Source organism: Vulpes lagopus, chromosome 4, assembly GCF_018345385.1.
Source record: "Vulpes lagopus strain Blue_001 chromosome 4, ASM1834538v1, whole genome shotgun sequence".
In the NCBI taxonomy this organism is placed as follows: Eukaryota; Metazoa; Chordata; class Mammalia; order Carnivora; family Canidae; genus Vulpes; species Vulpes lagopus.
In genome coordinates this window covers 39,965,171-39,983,228 of record NC_054827.1, presented here as the reverse complement: position 1 = coordinate 39,983,228, position 18,058 = coordinate 39,965,171, and the positions used below count along the sequence as shown (strand labels likewise).

At 47.9% G+C, this 18,058-nt stretch overlaps 1 protein-coding gene across 1 annotated transcript; it reads left to right on the top strand.

Moving 5' to 3' along the window:
• The first annotated feature begins 776 nt into the window (after positions 1 to 776).
• On the top strand, positions 777 to 17,760 carry NOM1 (nucleolar protein with MIF4G domain 1). Its single transcript, XM_041753343.1, has 11 exons — positions 777 to 1,790; positions 3,214 to 3,338; positions 5,001 to 5,196; positions 7,803 to 8,126; positions 9,829 to 9,939; positions 10,827 to 10,994; positions 11,991 to 12,112; positions 12,685 to 12,817; positions 13,326 to 13,457; positions 14,953 to 15,062; positions 15,404 to 17,760. The coding sequence occupies exons 1-11, from the start codon at positions 792 to 794 to the stop codon at positions 15,576 to 15,578; spliced, it is 2,595 nt and encodes an 864-aa protein (XP_041609277.1). The 5' UTR covers positions 777 to 791; the 3' UTR covers positions 15,579 to 17,760.
• The last annotated feature ends 298 nt before the right edge of the window (positions 17,761 to 18,058 follow it).

The window sequence follows — 18,058 nt, the reverse complement described above, 5'->3', positions numbered from 1 at the left end:
CGTGACCCGGACACCACGACTCCTATGTAAGGACTGGGACACCACCCCATGACCCGCCAGGCAGCCCTAGTAAGTACGGAGGTGAGCCACTAACTGTACATGGAGAGATCTGAGGCCTGAGGTTGGGTGAAATTAGCAGTTTTCAGAATACTAAGCTTGGATGAAGTCTCCCCTGGAAACACAGAAAGCATTAATATTTCCCCTCTGGATGCATGAGAGGCAAGCGCGCCTGAAGAGTCACGCTGTCCAGACACCTTCGCTTCCTTCTGTGCAGGCCCCCACAAGGCCTCTTTACCTTCACTCGTTAAACGTGCACGAATTTGTGACAAACATTATATGGCCTCATTCATTTGGGGAATATAGAAAATAGTGAAAGGGAATAAAGGGGAAAGGAGGAAAAATGAGTGGAAAATATCAGAAAGGGAGACAGCACATGAGAGACTCCTAACCTTGGGAAACGAACTAGGGGTGGTGGAAGGGGAGGTGGGCGGGGGGTGGGGTGACTGGGTGATAGGCACTGAGGGGGGCACTTGACGGGATGAGCACTGGGTGTTATGCTCTATGTTGGCAAATTGAACACCAATAAAAAATAAATTTATATAAAAAAAAGAAAAAAAGAATTTGTGTCACCCGGAGTTTACGTGTCTGGAGAGCAGGTGCTGTTTGCTCCTGGGCGGTTCCCTGCGCTGCCGCCCTCCCGCCAGCGGGGGGCGCCGTCCCATCCCGCGCCACGCCCGCTCCGCCCGGAAGTCCCGCCCCGCCCGGAAGTCGGAGTCGGAGCATCCAGGAGCATGGCGGCGTCCACGAGCGCGGGAGTGACGCGCCGGCGCGGGCGCTGGGGGCGCGGACCCTGTAGGCAGCGCGGACGCGGGGTACGCCGCGGGCCGGGGGTCGGCACCGAGGGAGCTCTGAAGCGGCTAAAGCTAGCGGTGGAGGAGTTTGTGCAGGCGGCCTCCGAGGGGGAGACCCCCGGCGGCCGCGCGGGACCCCGGACGGAGGGCCGCGTGCGCCCGGGCGAGAGGAAAAGCCGCAGGGAGCGGAGGAAGGAGAAGCGGCACCTGAAGAAGGCGCGGCGGCTGCAGAGGTCTGCGGGCCCAGTGGGCGGCGGCGGCGGAGCCGGGGGAGCGGGGGACCCGCGGGTGGAGGAGGCGGCGGAGGAAGCGGCGGAGGAAGGCGCCTGGCCGCCCCCTGCTCAGGCCCCGCCTCCGTCGAAGGGGCTGCGACCGCCCCGGGCCCGGGACCCCCGGGCGCGCCCCGAGGCCAGGGCCTCCCCCGGGGGGACCAGGTCCTCCGCAGCCGCAGCCGCTGCCGCCGCTCGGAAACGGGCTCTTCTGGCGGCCAACGAGGAGGAGGACCGGGAGATCCGAAAGCTGGAGCGGTGCCTCGGCTTGAACAAGCGCAAAAGGAAGGGCGACGGCAGCTCCGTGCCGCTGAGCTTTGCCCGCGATGGGCTCGACTACATCCTCGGAGCCCTGGAGTCTGGAAAAAATAGTGGCTTGTATGAAAGCAGCAGCAGCAGCGAGGAGGAGGAGGATACCGAGGAGGATGCGGGACCGACTCTCCCCGAAAGTGACTTAGAGAGTGACACGGAGGACGAGGGGCCGCAGGAGGGTGTGGAAGAGGACGAGAACAAGCTGGGAACACACAGTGAGGAAGAGGATGTGAAAGAGGAGAAGCAAAAGAAAGCAGAAGAGCGGGGAGCCACGCGGCAAAGGGACAAAAAGAGAGTCCGCTTTGTAGAAGAAAAGAGCGAACCATCCTCCTCCGAGGACTCTGACACAGCAGATCAGGTATTGTGTGAACAACCTAAATTCCCCGGGGTTTTTCTCGAAATAAGGAGTGGTGGCAAGAGTGGGACAGATGTATTGTTAATTGTTGAGTCTAGTGTGGGTAAATCGGGTTATTTGGTCCATTATGTGTGTTAATTTCGATAAGGAGTTCAGGGAGAAGACATCTCTAAAGATCTTTTTATCCCCATTCCCAGGGCCATTCCCAGCAGTTGTCCTGAGGTGGCATCTTCTTTCTTTACTGTCCAAACTCGACTTTGAATCCCCTCCCCCTCAGCCCTGTTGGGCGGTAAGGCGTGTGTGCAGCACCCCTCACTGGCTCTGCCCTCACCTAGTCCTTTTCCTGTCCAGCTGCTCCTGCAGTGATTCTTGGTAACAACAGCTAGTCTACAACACTGCCTTGAGTAAACTCATACATTGAAGATCAAGTTCAAAATCCACAACAGAGCAGTCAAGGCCTTCACGGGCTGACCCCTGGCCTTGAAAATAGTTTCCCATCAGCGAGCACTCCTTCCCGCATCTCACCACTACAACATTCTGCCCCTAAATACATGTATTCCTTCTACCCGCAGCATCTTTCCTCATTTTCTCACTCTCTTTATCTGTTCAAGTCACTCATCTCTGGGAGTCTTTCCCCATCATAAGTAAATGAAGTTTCATTTCTGTCCTGGTGCCTTAGCACCTGGTGCTCTGTGAGCAGTCTTTAACTGCCATCAGTTCCTCTCCTAGAACTTTATTTTTTGGCTATTCCTAACTTTTCTTCCACAGCTCGTTGAAGTATAATTAACATACAGTCTGAACTAATGGGTGTCTCCAGAGTACCAGTTTCTATGTACGTGTGATTTCTCCAACCCACCTAAGTTTAAACATCCTGACAGCATGATCAGGACTTAAAATGTTTGTCCCCTGAGGCCCTCACTTAAGTGCCCAGGGAGTGTTGGTCAGTGGTAATGATGTGTGACCTTCCCAGTTGATGATTTAGGAAACAGCAATGGATTGATTGGGATTTTGTCCTATATGTGTACATATGAATTTTGTTTTGAACAAGTTTGAGGTTGTCTTAGGACACTCTCCCTCCAGATCTGGTGGTGCTTATGTACTGCCAGGCCCACCATAAGTTAAGCCTGGGTAAGTGTAGGATGTAGAGCTGTGGTGGGCAGGTGGAAGAGGGCACGGCCAGCTCTGAAGAGTTACAGAGGGAAAAACACGATGATAAGATGACGGTAACGTCCATGGTGACACCCAGCAGGGTTACTCAGGACTCCCCCAGGCACTCAGTAAATTTCTGATGGTGATTAAGCAGCAGTGCTCAGTAGTCACAGCTTCTGCCAGTCCTTGGGACTTTAATACATAAATGTGAGCATAGCAAGGAGAAAACTGGAACTTGTTCAATGCAAAATTTTTGTGATTCTGTCCTTCCAAGCAGAGTTTTTGTGAAAATGAAGGAAAGTACATCCCACCTCACGTGAGGCAAGCTGAAGAGACAGCGGGTGGTCAGAAAAAAGAAGGACTGGAAAGACTAAAGAAACACGTCAAAGGTCTCATTAACAGGTAAAACCTCGCAACATTGTCATCCCATGCGGCGCCAAGAGCCTGTTTTCCAAAAATACAGAAACTTTCCCAGGAATTAAACCGTAAGTGACGGGCGTGGCAAGGATTGTAGGACTCGATTGGCTCCTTTCTGTTCCTGTCTTGTTGCAGCTTGAAGAGCAGGATGCCCACATTTACCATTTGGTACTTTGAACCTTCAGGGTTTGAAAGCCATACAGGTTGCCCACATGGTTGTTCTGAGAAGTCCCAGGAACAGGCCTGGCAGGGCCGACTCTTGCAGGGACACTGTGTCAGGAGTGCGGTCTTTTGCCCCCTTGCTCGTTACACGTGTGTGCATTCTCTGCAGCGTTTTCACACAAAAAGTGGCGGGTACCTGCCCACAATGAACACAGGACCCCCCCTGGCATCGCATGGCTCTCCTGCTAGCCTTTGTGGTCCCACCCAGCCCTCCCCCACCCTCTTCCCCATTCACACCCATTGCTTAGTTTTTAATTAAAACAAAATGCTGTTTCTGGGGCAGCCCAGTCAGTTAACATCCAACTCTTGATTTTGGCTCAGGTCATGATCATGAAATCTAGCCCCATGTCAGGCTTCTGCTCAGCAGAGAGTCTACTTGAGATACTTCCGTCCTAGCCCTCTGCCCTGCCCCTACGTTCCTCCTGCGTGCACTTGCAGTCTTTCAAATAAATCTTTAAAAAAAAAAATTTTTTTTAAGATTTTATTTTATTTTATTTTTGAGAGAAAGAGATTGCACATGCTCACAAGCAGGAGGAGGGACAGAGGGAGACGGAGAAGCAGGCTCCACACTGAGCAAGGAGCCTGATGTGGGGCTCGATCCCAAGAGCCAGAGATCATGACCTGAGCTAAAGGCAGATACTTCAACAACTGAGCCACCCAAGCTCCCCTAAAGAAAATTTAAAACCAGGAACCCTGGGTGGCTCAGCGGTTTAGCGCCTGCCATTGGCCCAGGGCACAATCCTGAAGACCTGGGATCAAGTCGGGACATTATAGGCTCCCTGCATGGAGGCTGCTTCTCCCTCTGCCTGTGTCTCTGCCTCTCTCTCTCTGTGTTTCTCATGAATAAATAAATAAAATCTTTTTAAAAGGAAAATTTAAAACCAAAACAAAATACCGTTTCCATGATACAGCCTGGAATTTTACCAAACATGCTTTTTTAATGCTCAGTGTCAGCACAGGTGCAATGCATAATCTTCATGTGTGTATCCCTCTTTCCCCTCCACTCTGAATAGAGCAACCTCTCCTAGGGTGGTAACTAAAGATTTTTATGCTGGCCACTCACCAAAGAGTGGAAAAGTTGGATTTTTTTCCCTACAGCACATACTGATGTGCTAAAAGTAAAGGTGCTTCCTTGCCTCTGACTCAGATGCTGGATCAGAACCAGGGGAGTATGGTCATTACAGTCTCCCTGGTCTTGAAGAGAGTCCGTGTGTGCTTCCTTGGGGCCATATTTCAAGTGGAAAGATGGCAGTGTGGTTATTGAAGGATTCCAGAGGATTATGTGCTATTACATGCAGTATCTTCTGGGGCGAGATAAAAACTATTCACGGGTTAGAGGATGTATTGGTAATGTTGATGACTTTCATTCTTTTAAATCAAACTAAAAACTAATTCCTGATTTGAGGCCTTTACTACTGTCTGCAGGTTGAGTGAACCGAGCATAGCTTCCATAAGTGGGCAGCTGGAGGAGCTGTACATGGCCCACAGCAGGAAGGACATGAACGACACTCTGACGGACATCCTCATGAGTGCCTGTGCTCCAGACACCGCCATGCCCAGCAGGCTGATGATGGAGCATGTGCTCCTGCTCAGTGTTCTTCACCACACAGTTGGGGTGGAGGTAGGGCTCCCTTTCCCTGGGCTGTTACCAGTGTGCAAACACTGCCTTGCAGCAGGCTCCGTTCGGGAGATACCACTTTGTCACTGTCACATGAACACTTGATTTTGTGCTTGATCCAATCTAATGTGCCTTCTCATTTGTTAATGACTTTTTTGGGGGGACTGACATTTTGGACTGCCTTCATCTTTGAATTCCAGCTGTACGGGTAACTTGTTTCAGATATTCTGAGCACTGTGGTCCATATGGTCTTACTACTCAAGCATTCATACTGGATGGAGATCAGTTTTTCATCAGTAAGAGGGCCTGAAGAATGGGAGGCAAAACTGGATTGAATTAAGTTAGGGGACGTGTGACAGGTCTGAGGCTTGGAGCCCCCCGGGCCACCTCCAGGTGGGCTCCAGACCTGCCTGTGCCCTCTTCTGTGAAGTGGGGCGTTTTGTCAGGATTAAATTGGGCAGTGTACGCAAAGCACCTGCCTGATGCCTGCTACCAAATAGGTGCTACTGAGCAAGTTGTTGTCCCCACTTCTCTTGTGTCCTCTGTCCTGGGTCGGTGGCCCTCTGGGTCAGCATCAGGGAGGCTCTGTGGTGTCACCTCCCCATCTGTCACCTCATACAGTGCATCACAACCTCCAGACAGTATTCCATTCCCTTGGTGTAGCCTCTTCGGGGTTGCAGGAATAGTCTGATCCCAGAATTTAATACTGAGGCATGGGAACAGACGGTGGATTAGTGAGTAGGGCTTCATTTTCCCAGGGGATGTTCCTAGGCAGAACTCATTGACCTTTTGAGTCTTTCTGTGGGACAGTATTTATCGTGGTGGTTTGGGTTTCTTCCGTTCTGATCATCCTCCTCCCAACAATGGGCCTCAGCAGCAAACATCGCTAACAGCCTGAGCCCTGGGGGAGGTTTGCATATCAGTGCCTCCCTTACTCCTGGCCCTCTCAGTCCCCAGCCAGGGCCAGGAGTACAGGTAGGCATGCAGCCCCCTTCACACCCACAGCAGAGCCCAGGAGAATGCGCTGGCCCCGGGGTGGCAGCTACAAAGTGCTCTGGAGCTGTTTCAGCACCACGGTCAGCATGCATTACCCCCTCATTTTGTCATTTGTTCCCAGAACTCACTGGAGTCTTGCAGAGCAGGCCTGTGCATGGGTCATTTTAAAGGCCATGGACTTGGGATCCCTGGGTGGCGCAGCGGTTTGGCGCCTGCCTTTGGCCCAGGGTGCGATCCTGGAGACCCCGGATCGAATCCCACATCGGGCTCCCGGTGCATGGAGCCTGCTTCTCCCTCTGCCTGTATCTCTGCCTCTCTCTCTCTCTGTGACTATCAAAAATAAATAAAAATTAAAAAAAAAAAAAATAAAGAAAGAAAAAAATAAATAAATAAAGGCCATGGACTTGCCAACCACGTCCTTTTTGCTATTAGAGGTTCTGCAGGAGGGGGATGTGCCAGCATCCACCACATCAGGGACACCAGCTGGCAATCTCCACACCAGTATCTTCCCCTGTAGAGTTGGTTTGTGAGGTCTCCGTGCAATGAGGACATTCCGTGGCATGGTCCATAGGAAGTGCTCAGTAAAGGTTGCTTAGTCGTACTAAGCTCTGCTTGATGTGGGAGGATGTTTTCTGGTTGAAAGGCTCTCATCACCTGAGCCTGTCTGGTTTCAGATGATCATTTCTTTAAAAAAAAAAAAAAAAAGATTTTATTTATTTATTCATGAGAGACAGAGGGAGAGAGAGAGAGAGAAGGGCAGAGACACAGGCAGACGGAGAAGCAGGCTCCATGCAGGAAGCCTGATGTGGGACTTGATCTTGGGACTCCTTGAGACTCCAGGATCACGCCCTGGGCTGAAGGCGGTGCCAAACTGCTGAGCCACCCAGGAATCCCTCAGGTGATCATTTCTTTCCCAGTGTGCTGACATCACTCCATGCCAGCCCCTGTGCCTACTTCTGTCCCCCCTGCCCCCCAGCCTCAGCTTGAGATTGAAAATGAGTGTTGTTAAAAGTAGTTTGATAGATAAAATCTTTAAAAAAAGAAGCAGCAGCAGCCTGGGTGGCTAGCGGTTGAGCATCTGCCTTTGTCTCAGGTCATGATCCCAGGTTCCTGGGATCAAGTCCCGTATTGAGCTCCCTATAGGGAGCCTACTTCTCCCTCTGCCTGTGTCTCTGCCTCTTTCTCTGTCTCTCTCATGAATAAGTCTTTTAAGAAAAAAAAATAAAGAGTAATTTGACCTGTAGTCGTTCTTAATGTTTTTAATAACTTCATTTTTCTAAGGAACTGGAAGGGCTGCTGGCCAAAAATACTGCCTTGTGGAATTTAAAGACCAGAGGATGTGCTTAGAGATTTGGGTGTCACGGCAGATGGCTGTGTGGTGTCATTTACTGTAGCGTTCTCCAGTGTGTACACAGCTGCTTATAAAGTTTATGCCATATTGGAGTTTATACCATACTGTGTGTATGTTTTACATACTAACTTAAAAGGCACTGATTTTTTTTTCTACATAGAGTTAAGTTTATTGAAAGAGAAAGATGGATCCCTGCAAATAGCTTGCTAACATTTGATTCTTGCGTGTTTGCAGTGATACTTTCTCTGCTCTGTTTGTCCAGGTCGGTGCTCACTTCTTGGAGGCCGTGGTGAGGAGGTTTGACACCATCTATAAGAATGGAGGAGGAGGGAAAGAGTGTGAGAACCTGCTTACCATCATTGCCCATTTGTATAACTTCCACGTGGTACAGGCTCGCCTTGTCTTTGACATTTTGAAAAAACTTATTGGAACTTTCACAGAAAAAGATATTGAGCTGACCCTGTTGATGCTGAAAAACGTGGGCTTCTCATTGAGGAAAGATGATGCGTTGTCACTTAAGGAACTGATCATGGAGGCCCAGGCCAAAGCCAGCGAGGCGGGTGGCAAGTTCCAGGACCAGACCAGGGTACAACTGTGTCTCTGACCTTCCTAAGTCCCCAGAGGCCCACACACTGACCAGAGCTTAAAAATAAGTATTTGGGGTAAAATCGCATTTACCCCACTGTCTTCTGCCTCATCAGGTTCTGTGGCTTTATTGTCAGTATGCAAATGAACTTTGTTTTTTTGCTAAGAACTCAGGTGTTTTGTGAACTTAAGAATCAGTTTCTTTAAAATTTATCCATTCAAAACACGTTTACTGAGGAAGGCAATGTGGCATGGGCCTCAGGCATCAGCGCTCTTGCATTTCCAGCTCTTCTGCTTAACAGTGACGCACCTGAGTCTTCCCAGCCTTGGTGACCGTGTCTAGGAAGTGGGGGCTCATTGTGGCTCCTGCCTCATCTGCTGGTTGGGAGGCACGAGTAAGCTCCAGGAAGCCCATAAGGGAGGAAAGGATGTCACTCTGGGAACAAGAGAAAAGTTTGTGTCTGGAACCTGCAGGGAGCAGGGCAGTAGGAGTGGGCAGAGGCTGGCCTCAGGAGTGCTTTGTAAACCCTTTCAGGGACTTGGGGTTTTATTCTGGAGGCACCTGAAGGGTTCTGAGCAGGCAAATAATGTACGATGTTTTCATGTCACTTTGACTACACTGAGAGAAGGGGGAGGTAGGCAGGCAGGGAGCCTTAGCATTGTAGCAGTAGATATGGATTTAGGAGTTAGAAGTGACCAGATGGTGTAGACTGGAGGAGAAGGCTGGTGTTAAGGACAGGAAGGGCCAGGGTCACCCCTGGTGGACAGTAGGACAAGACTCAGACTCAGGAGGAAAGACAGGCCCATTTTGGAAGTCCTGAAATGGAATGCTGGGGTCAGCCATGAGAGGTGTGGTCCTGGGAGCTGTGCAGGTTGGGGAGTGGACAGAGCCCCACAGTTTGAGAGCACCAGCATTCATCTGCCTTGTTGGGAGGAGGAGCATGAGGAAGCTCCTGGAGTCAGGTCCCCGAGTGTCCCAAGGAAGCCCTTGTCCCTGGGCTGAATGCTCAGAGGCAAGTTTAAAACACAAAAGTCTACAGAGACAGGAAGTAACCTCTGTGCCCTAGGGCTGGGGAGGATAGGGATGCCCGAAATGGGTTTGGAGTTTGGTGGGGGTGAGAATATTCTGGAATTGATGAAGGTAGCTGCACACCCCTGAATGTGTTCATTGTATGCTTTTAAATGGGTGAGTTTTATGGTGTGTTAATTAGATCTCAATAAAATGTAGTATATGAGGAGATCTCAGAGAAGGATATGCAAAAATTCTTTTTTGCTGTTCTTACGACCTTAATTACAATGTTATTTCTAATTTAAAAGTCAAAAAGTAAGAATGGGGAAGAAGTTGAAATATAGTAGGGAGAGAGGGTAACTAAAACTGTGGGAGTGTGGGGTGGGGGGCCACTGGGGCAGGTCAGAGGAGGTGGGGCAGGGCGGAGGAGAAGATTCCGGCAGATCTGGCCGGAATTTCAGGGCGGGGGTGGGGGGGGGGGTTGTCAGTGTCAGATGGAGGCCAGGTGGCACAATCGTATTAAAATAGGTTAGTGTCCTGAGCAGAAGGTTCACATTCATGGCCACTGTCATGGAAGACCATCTGCGGTTGGTCAGTGGTAGTGGTGACTGTGCGAGTCCTTCCCAAGTCGGACAGTCGGATGTTTAGATTATATGAAATGATGGTTTCTTCTGTTCTCGTTTTTTTCTTAAAGGTTCGGTTCATGTTAGAGACCATGTTGGCGCTGAAGAACAATGACATGCGTAAAATTCCAGGCTATGACCCTGAACCAATAGAGAAACTCAGGAAGTTACAGAGAGCTTTGGTGAGGCACTTTCACTTCTTATTTCGAGTTCCCATGTCTGCATGCGCTCGTTGTGACAGTATGGAAAGCATTTGGTGCTGTAAGGTGCTGTATCTGCTTAATAAGATGTCCGGGAGGGACGCTGGGATGACTGTGTCGCTCTAACGGCTGACTTGATTTTAGCTCGGGTCATGATCTTGGGGTGGTGAGATCAAACCCTGTGTCAGGCTCCATCCTCAGTAGGAAGTCAGAGTCTGCTTGAGATTCTCTCCCTCTGCCCTTCCCCTTTCTGTGAGCTCGCACACTCTTGCTCTCTCTCAAATGAGTAAATAAATCTTAAAAGAGTTCCAAGATACTGGGAGGAACCCTCACATTTCTGTGGTGAGAGCCTCAGAGTGGCCCATGGGCAGGGCAGCCCCTGTGAGTTAAGCGTCCCCAGCACTCAGCCTGTGTTGCTGGACTCAGCTGCATCTGTTGGAGCACCTCATGTGCCCCTGACATGGGACCACAGCTCCCCACTGACACCCTCAGTCAGGGGGGGGTCCTCAGCCCTGTCTCTGGACAGATCTAGAATCATTGGTTCAGCAAACCCCTGGCGCTGCTGGGCTACATTCTCACCAGGAGCTCCACTCAGCTCTCCTTGGGGCCTGAGTCCGAGCTTCTTCCCTGCTGTGACAGCTTTCCAGACACAGGAGTGTTTGGGGTGATAAGCCCACAAATCTCAGCCAGAAGCACTGAGTTTACTCTAACTTTGGCATTATTCCACACTAGCTAACTAGTTGTCAGTGACTCAGCACAATATTCACAAACCAAAAACTCCATGATCCAAAAACAGAAAAAGCCTAAGGGTGATGATCGTGCAGACTGAGCCAACTAAACTGTTTACTAGCTCCTTTTCTTTCTCTCAGGTACGCAGTGCTGGCTCGGGTACTGAAACTCAGCTCCGCATCTCCTGGGACAGTGTCCTGAACGCCCAGCAGACCGGGCGCTGGTGGATCGTGGGGTCCGCGTGGAGTGGGGCCCCTATGATTGACAACAGCCAGCAGAAGACACTGGAGAAGCACTCCTCGGGGACGGTACAAAAAGCCCTGCAGTCCTACCAGGAGCATGTCCATATCCCCCACGGTGTCTTGGGCATTCCCTGGAGTAGCCACCTTATTCATTGGGTGGTTATCAAGACGTGTAGATGTGGGTTTATTCAAAGACCGTAGAGCAGTGGTTACTGTTCTGTGATATAATTTAATTCATTTTATTTCTTTTTAACATATTTTTATAAGTCCTACAATAGCATACATAAAGGACTTAAAACTTGAATGAAACCAGGGGAATGTGTGAAAACCCAAATGTGGGATGCCTGGGTGGCTCAGTGGTTAAAGCATCTGCCTTCGGCTCAGGGCATGATCCTGGAATTCTGAGGTTGAGTCCCACTCAGGCTCCCTGCATGGAGCCTGCTTCTTCCTCTGCCTGTGTCTCTGCCCCTCTCTCTCTCTGTCTCTCTCTCTCTCTCACTCAAATAAACAAACAAATAAAATCTTTATTTAAAAAACAAAAACCGGAACGCTCCCCTTGCAGGTAACAGGCTTGAGAGGCAGACGGTGTGTCCCAGGAGGTGTGGCTTCTGGTCCATTGGGCTTAGATTGTTGGAATTTTTTGTATTTCTCTATATTTTATTATTAACTAAAGTCCTTATGTTATTCAGATTTCCTTCATTTTCCCCCAATACCCATTTTTTTTGGTCTCAGGAGCCCATGTCACACGTCATCATCCTGGCTCTTCTAATTCATGTCATTATTGCCGAGACTGAAGATCATGCTGCTCCTAAGAAGCTCTCCCACGTTGGGCAGTTTTCTGAAACTCTTGTGGCTTGTTTTGTCTCTTGCTGCTGTTTTCTCTTTGTGGGTGCTTACCTGAGAACAAAGATTCAGCATTCACTTATGTATATTTACATGTAACCAAAATTAATCTTCAGAAGCATCCATGTTATCTTTTAGAAACTTTGTTACTACAGTAAACCAAGGTAACTGTTCATTGAAACAACCTTGTGGTCTGTGCCTTAATTACTCCTCTTTCAGGTTAGTAAGAAGATGCTAGAACTCGCCCGAAAGCAGAGAATGAACACCGATGTCAGGAGAAACATATTCTGTACAATAATGACTAGTGAAGATTTTTTGGACGCATTTGAGAAGCTCCTGAAGTAAGCATTAGTGCAAACACTTGGATTAGATGTTGAAGAAATCAGCACAGTTGAGTTTCATGTTGTGAAGGGTTGGGTCAGATGCTGCCCAGGCAGCGGCATTGTCCTGTTTCTCCTCCTGCCCTGGCTCCAGGCGTCCCCTGGTCAGCAGTCTTGCTCCTGTGAACTGACCACTGGTCATTCCAAATTGGAACATTTTATGATCTGTTTTGATTAAAAGTATTAGATGATTATTCACAGTGACAGTTGGTTGCCATAAATTACTTAGAATCCTCATATTGAGGTGGTTTTCTGATTACTTCTAAATTAAAAACTTCCTGGTATAATTTCTATATTTATTTGTAAAAATTTTTAAAGTATCTGTGTACCCTTATAAAATGTTTCTTAACAAATCTGATATTTTCTTTTATTGCTTCAAACACAGAATGAAATGCCTGGGCACGAGGCCAGGCCTGCCCGTAGCACCTGTCTTGTAACTCCAATCCCCCTCTCCTCGGTTCCCTTTTAACCAAACTGCCAGGCAGCATGTGCTCCTCTGAAAGATTCCTTACTCATCACTATCTATTTTGTAGGCTTGGGCTGAAGGACCAGCAGGAGAGGGAGATCGTTCATGTTCTCATGGATTGCTGCCTTCAGGAGAAAACCTACAACCCTTTCTATGCATTGCTGGCTGGCAAGTTCTGTGACTACCAGAGGAAGTTCCAGGTAACCTCACTAGCAGCCCACCGGTTACCTGGGCCCCACAGTTTTCCTAGATATTCTGTCTGGCTCATCCCACCCGGAACGAGCGCCCTGAGTGAGGGGTCTATCCAGCTGAGAGCTGTGGGGGTGGGGACAGTACCAGGGCTCATGCCTGCGGCCAGGCACCCCCTCCCAGGGAGCTAATGGACATCACTGAGGCAGAGTGGCCGGGCTACCTTTTCTTGTCGCAGATGAGGGTGTCTTGTGCCCCCATCCCTGGGGCAGTGACTCCTTGATCTTACGTGGCAGCAGCTTTTTATGATCTTTCTCAACATTTCTGCCGACCAGAGCCAGAAAATCCAAACAAATTACAGTGGCACTGTCTCAAACCACTGTGTGTTGTCCTGACTCAACTTTGAAGATACTGCAAGTAGATGAGCAGTAGACCTGGAGGTTAACACTGTTACTCACTTACTGTAACAATTGTCTGCATTGTAACTCTTTTTTTTTTTTTTTTCAATTGTTCTATTAGATGACTGTCCAGTTCAGCATATGGGATAAATTTCGGGACTTAGAAAATTTGCCAGCCACTAATTTCTCTAATTTGATTCACTTGGTAGCCTACTTGTTGAAGACAAAATCACTTCCACTTTCTATTTTAAAGGTTTGTATTGTGGATGAAATTATTAAAAGCAATGAAAAATGAAAATGATAGTGCAATTTGGTATTGATAGTGGTATTGATTTGGTATTGATAGTGTAGTTTGGTATTTTAAGAAAATGCATTTCCTTAGATTCTAACTTATCTGGAAAGGGTTTTATAATGTCCTAGCCATCAGAGAAAGTTGCCAGGGTAGCTTGCAGTGTAAACATAGCTCATAAACGAAGACACAGTTACAGTCGTTTAGCTCATCTCCGAGAATCTTGTTTGGACTTTGGGTTCATGTGCAGGTCCTAGTTAACAGTCTTGCATTGGCCATTGGCGAATCAGGAGGAGGATGAGGAGATGGAGCCAGTGAGCTGCAGTGCAGGACTCACGCTTTTTCTCCCTTTGTGATGCCACCCCCTCCCCTGCCAGCCCCGCCCTGTTTCTGCATCACATCCGAGTCAGGGAAATGCAGGTGCCCTGACGTTGGTCTGGAGTGGACAGGGAGGTAACCTGAGGGCCAGCGAGAGTGTCCAGGGCCTGGGCTTCTGTGCCTCTTGCTCCCTGACCCGCAGATAGACTACAGATGGAATTTCCTGGTCATGCTTATATGTCTGTCCACCAGGGCACTGAAGTGGTTGACTGTGTGTCTGGGCTGTGCTACGAGGGGTGGGCCACTGTAAGTCCCACTGAAAGTCAGCACTGAGCCTTATGCCACGTTATAAAAATGAGAGTGCTGTAAAGCATAGAGAGTACATGCCTTCTCATTGCAGGACTAGATCTTGCCTTCAGTTCACTCAAGTCTTGAGCTCCAAACGAAATAGGCTGCTACGGTGTTTCCCTAGATTCAGTAGAACCTAGAGATGTCCTAGAAATTTGTCCCCGTCCTCACTCCCCCCTTCCCACCACCAATTCACAGGTACCTCTCTTGAACTCTTAGTGCAGATGGTACATCATCATGCACACAGTTTTCCTCCACATGGATAGCATTATCCTATCCCCGCAGTCCAAAGATCTTCCTACAGTTCTCTGTTAAGTCAGCATGAGTTTGCAGTATATCCACGTGAATATCTATAATTCTGTTCTCTGATTTTATTATTTCTGTGCTGTATTTCCCTGTGTAAGTGTACTAAAATGTATATATATTCCTTAGGGAATACATATATATGTACGAGTGATTTTCACCTAGATCTGAATTTCTCATGTATGGTCTTAATTAGGGGGCATTTTTTTCAAGGCATGGAGATATGTATGTTTCAATTCCTGAATTAAATTCCTGATTCATAAGTTCTGCACCCATAAAAGCTTAGCACTGGCAGTGTGCTCTCAGTGGTGGTGTGCACATACCTGTGGGCAGTGTGTAGGGTGGCCTGTGGCCTTGACAGCAGCTCTGCATCTCCTACAACTGGAAGTAGCCTTACTTAAAGGGGGCGGGTAATTTTTTTCCTCTATTTTTAGAAATTAGTGAAAAAATTGACTAAATTTAACTTTCTCTCTGTCCTGACTCTAATTAGGTAGTTGAATTCAGTGAATTGGATAAACCCAGAGTCCACTTTTTACGAAAAGTATTACATATTCTGTTAATGGAAACAGAAGTTGAAGACCTTGGTTCAATTTTTGCAAGGTATGTTCTCAGCTTATTCTATGAAAATATGGAAAAGAGATAAAGAGAATTGTTTTCACTTATGTTGACTTATAAAGACAAGGTTGTTACACATTATGTGCAGCTTAATACATTATTTTCAGTTTTAATTTTAAGCTAATATACATTCGATTTGGGGGACATGAAACTTGCCTAATAGCAAACTAATGATGATCTCTAACATGTAGAATATGTTGTTAAGCTCTTGAGAATTCTGTTTTTAAAAGCAGTTAGGTTATATCTCCCAATTGGAAATTGCTAGAAACTGCAGTATGGGAAAGACTGGCTTATCTCTGATGCACATTTATGCACCTCCTTTACAGAGTGTCTGACAACCCGAAGCTAGGCTTGTTGAGAGAAGGTCTGAAGCTCTTCATCAGCCACTTCCTGCTGAAGAGTGTGCAAGTGCACACAAGGGCAGAGGAGGCCAGTGTGCTGAGGGAGAGGGCTGACCTCGCAACAAAGTCTTTGCAAGGCAAAGCTTCCCTGAGAATGTAGTCTGGAAAAGGAGAAGAAGGGCGTGATCATTTGTCTGCAAATGTCCTTTCTAAACCCAAAAGGCTTGTTACTCTGCTGACCATGTGCAAAAGCTTGGTGGAGCTATATATGCTACAGTCTTGTATTTAAGATACAGTGTTTGAGATCATTTTTTAATTCGAGGTTATATTGTGTTTATGTTTTAAACGATTTTCACATATCTGTATATGGAATGGGGTGAGGAGAAGGCAAGGGGGAAGGACAGGGAGACATGGGACACATTCTCTTAAGTAATGAGACTGGGTAGGATGCGATCGTTGTAGTCTTCCATAGACAGACGGTCCACTAGAGGGTGCAGTTATGTAGAAATTGATGTGGTTTTTATCTTTTGTGTGTATTGGTTAAAAGTTCCAAAACCGTGAGTTAAATGTGATACCTGATATTGGGAAGTACTGGGAATGCAAGTATGTTTGAAAAGTCAGCGGTTGACTTAAGCCTTGCAGGTACCAGTACAGCCTGGTATGTCCGGGAGCTTCCCAGCAGCACTTGCCTCTCAAGGACACTGCCCCTGTCTGTGTCCATCGCTTACACTCATCAACTCCAGGTTGTAAAGCACTTTACTAAACAACTTTGAAGTCCCTGGATAGATACAGGACACGTAATGGGTGTGCCTCTGAGCTGGGTTCTAGGAGGAGTAAATGGGAATAACACAGTTGCCACCTGCGAGGAATGAACGTTCATCTAGTGGAAGACACACCCCGCTGAGTACAGTAAACTGGCAGATTCTCTGAAGGAAGTAAGTCCTAGATTGACAAACATCTGTTGCTTCCCCGGCTCTTAGAATTTGCTTCTCTGTCTTAAATGCTGTAAACTTGATTTAAGTGTCACCTTTGGTTGAAAAGTCATCAAAACGTGTGCTTAGAACCATGGTTTATATGGCATAAGCACATACCCGGCAGCGTGCTGTCCCACAGAACGACCACCTTGGAGAGCTGCCCTGGCCTGAGTGAGGTCACCCCAGACTCCCCTCTGTCTCAGACTTCCAAGTACGATCTTCACGTGACTCAATGCAGTTCATGTTTAGAAATCACCATGTGATGTAAGCGTCTCCATGTGCACTCCTGAACTAATGGTTTAAGTCTAGAGATGCACAAGGCACATGAAAGCCTTTGTGTCCCCAGTTGGCTAGCCCGCCATCAGAGAACGGCGTGCATGAGCTGAGAGCCTCCACATTCTCTGTGGGTGGGGGTCAGGCCAGAAGAGGTCGGTTCCTCTCTGGCGCCTGCCTTCCCTCAAACTCAGCACACTGGTCCTCCAGGTCCTGCTCTGAAGAAGGCAGCATCCGTCAAACTAAACAGTGCACTTACTGACACAGTAAGTGCAGGCTCCTGCTTCCACAAAGACTCATGGAACTGACCTGAGGCCACTCACTGTGGGAGGCAGCCGCTGAGACCCCAGACGGTCCCTACCACCCCTGACATGCACTAAACCTAGTCGGGGGCATGGCTCAGCTCAAGCTAACTTTGCAGAAGAGGATCTTTTGTTAACAGAATCCCATTTTTATCTTGTCTTTTATAATTTGTCTTTTTTGAGTATAAAAGCCCCTGGTAACAGCAAAATATCAAAATATCATGGGTTATCACATTAGTAAGTATACTTATTAAAGTAAAGAATTGTATCTTGAGGGCAGCCTGCGTGGCTCAGCAGTTTAGCACTGCCTTCGGCCCAGGGTGTAATCCTGGAGACCGGGGATCGAGTCCCACATCGGGCTCCCAGCATGGAGCCTGCTTCTCCCTCTCCCTATGTCTCTGCCTCTCTCTCTCTCTCTCTCTCTCTCTGTGTGTGTCTCATGAATAAAGAAAGAAAATCCTTAAAAAAAAAAAAAAAAGAATTATATCTTGAACAATAGTCACTGTGAATTCAGACTTGCTTGTGAATACATAGGTTTTTCAATGTATTATAGTAATACTCCATATTTGAAAAATATTGAAGTCTTTGCTTGGTATGTATGTGAATTTTTGGACTCTTGTGATGCAGGCTTAGAATAGTGATTGTATTGATAGAATTTCTGAAAAGAAGCTGTCTTTTATTTTTTTCCTTCTTTTTTTTTAAGATTTTATTTATTCGTGAGAGAAAGACAGAGGCAGAGACACAGGCCGAGGGAGAAGCAGGCTCCATATAGGGAGCCTGACATGGGACTTGATCCCGGGGTGGTGCTAAACAACCGAGCCACCCAGGCTGCCCTATTTTTTTCCTTTAGATAATCTCTGCACCCAACCTGGGGCTTGAACTTGGCCACCCTGAGATCAAGAGTTTGCATGCTCTACCGACTAAGCCACCCAGGAGCCCCTAGGGGACTTCATGTTTAGAATAGAGATATAAGGGACATAAGACAATAGAGACATAAGCGACATAAGGGTGGCTCAGTGGGTGTTCGGCTCAGGTCATGATCTCGGGATCCTGGGATCGAGTGCACTGTTGGGCTCCCTGCTCAGCAGGGG

Excerpts from the sequence above, each read along its gene's own strand:
- NOM1 (XM_041753343.1), top strand. The coding sequence starts at position 792 with ATGGCGGCGTCCACGAGCGCGGGAGTGACGCGCCGGCGCGGGCGCTGG. Across the intron at positions 9,940-10,826 it reads GGAAGTTACAGAGAGCTTTG|GTACGCAGTGCTGGCTCGGG; the intron begins GTGAGGCACTTT and ends TCTTTCTCTCAG. Across the intron at positions 12,113-12,684 it reads GCATTTGAGAAGCTCCTGAA|GCTTGGGCTGAAGGACCAGC; the intron begins GTAAGCATTAGT and ends TCTATTTTGTAG.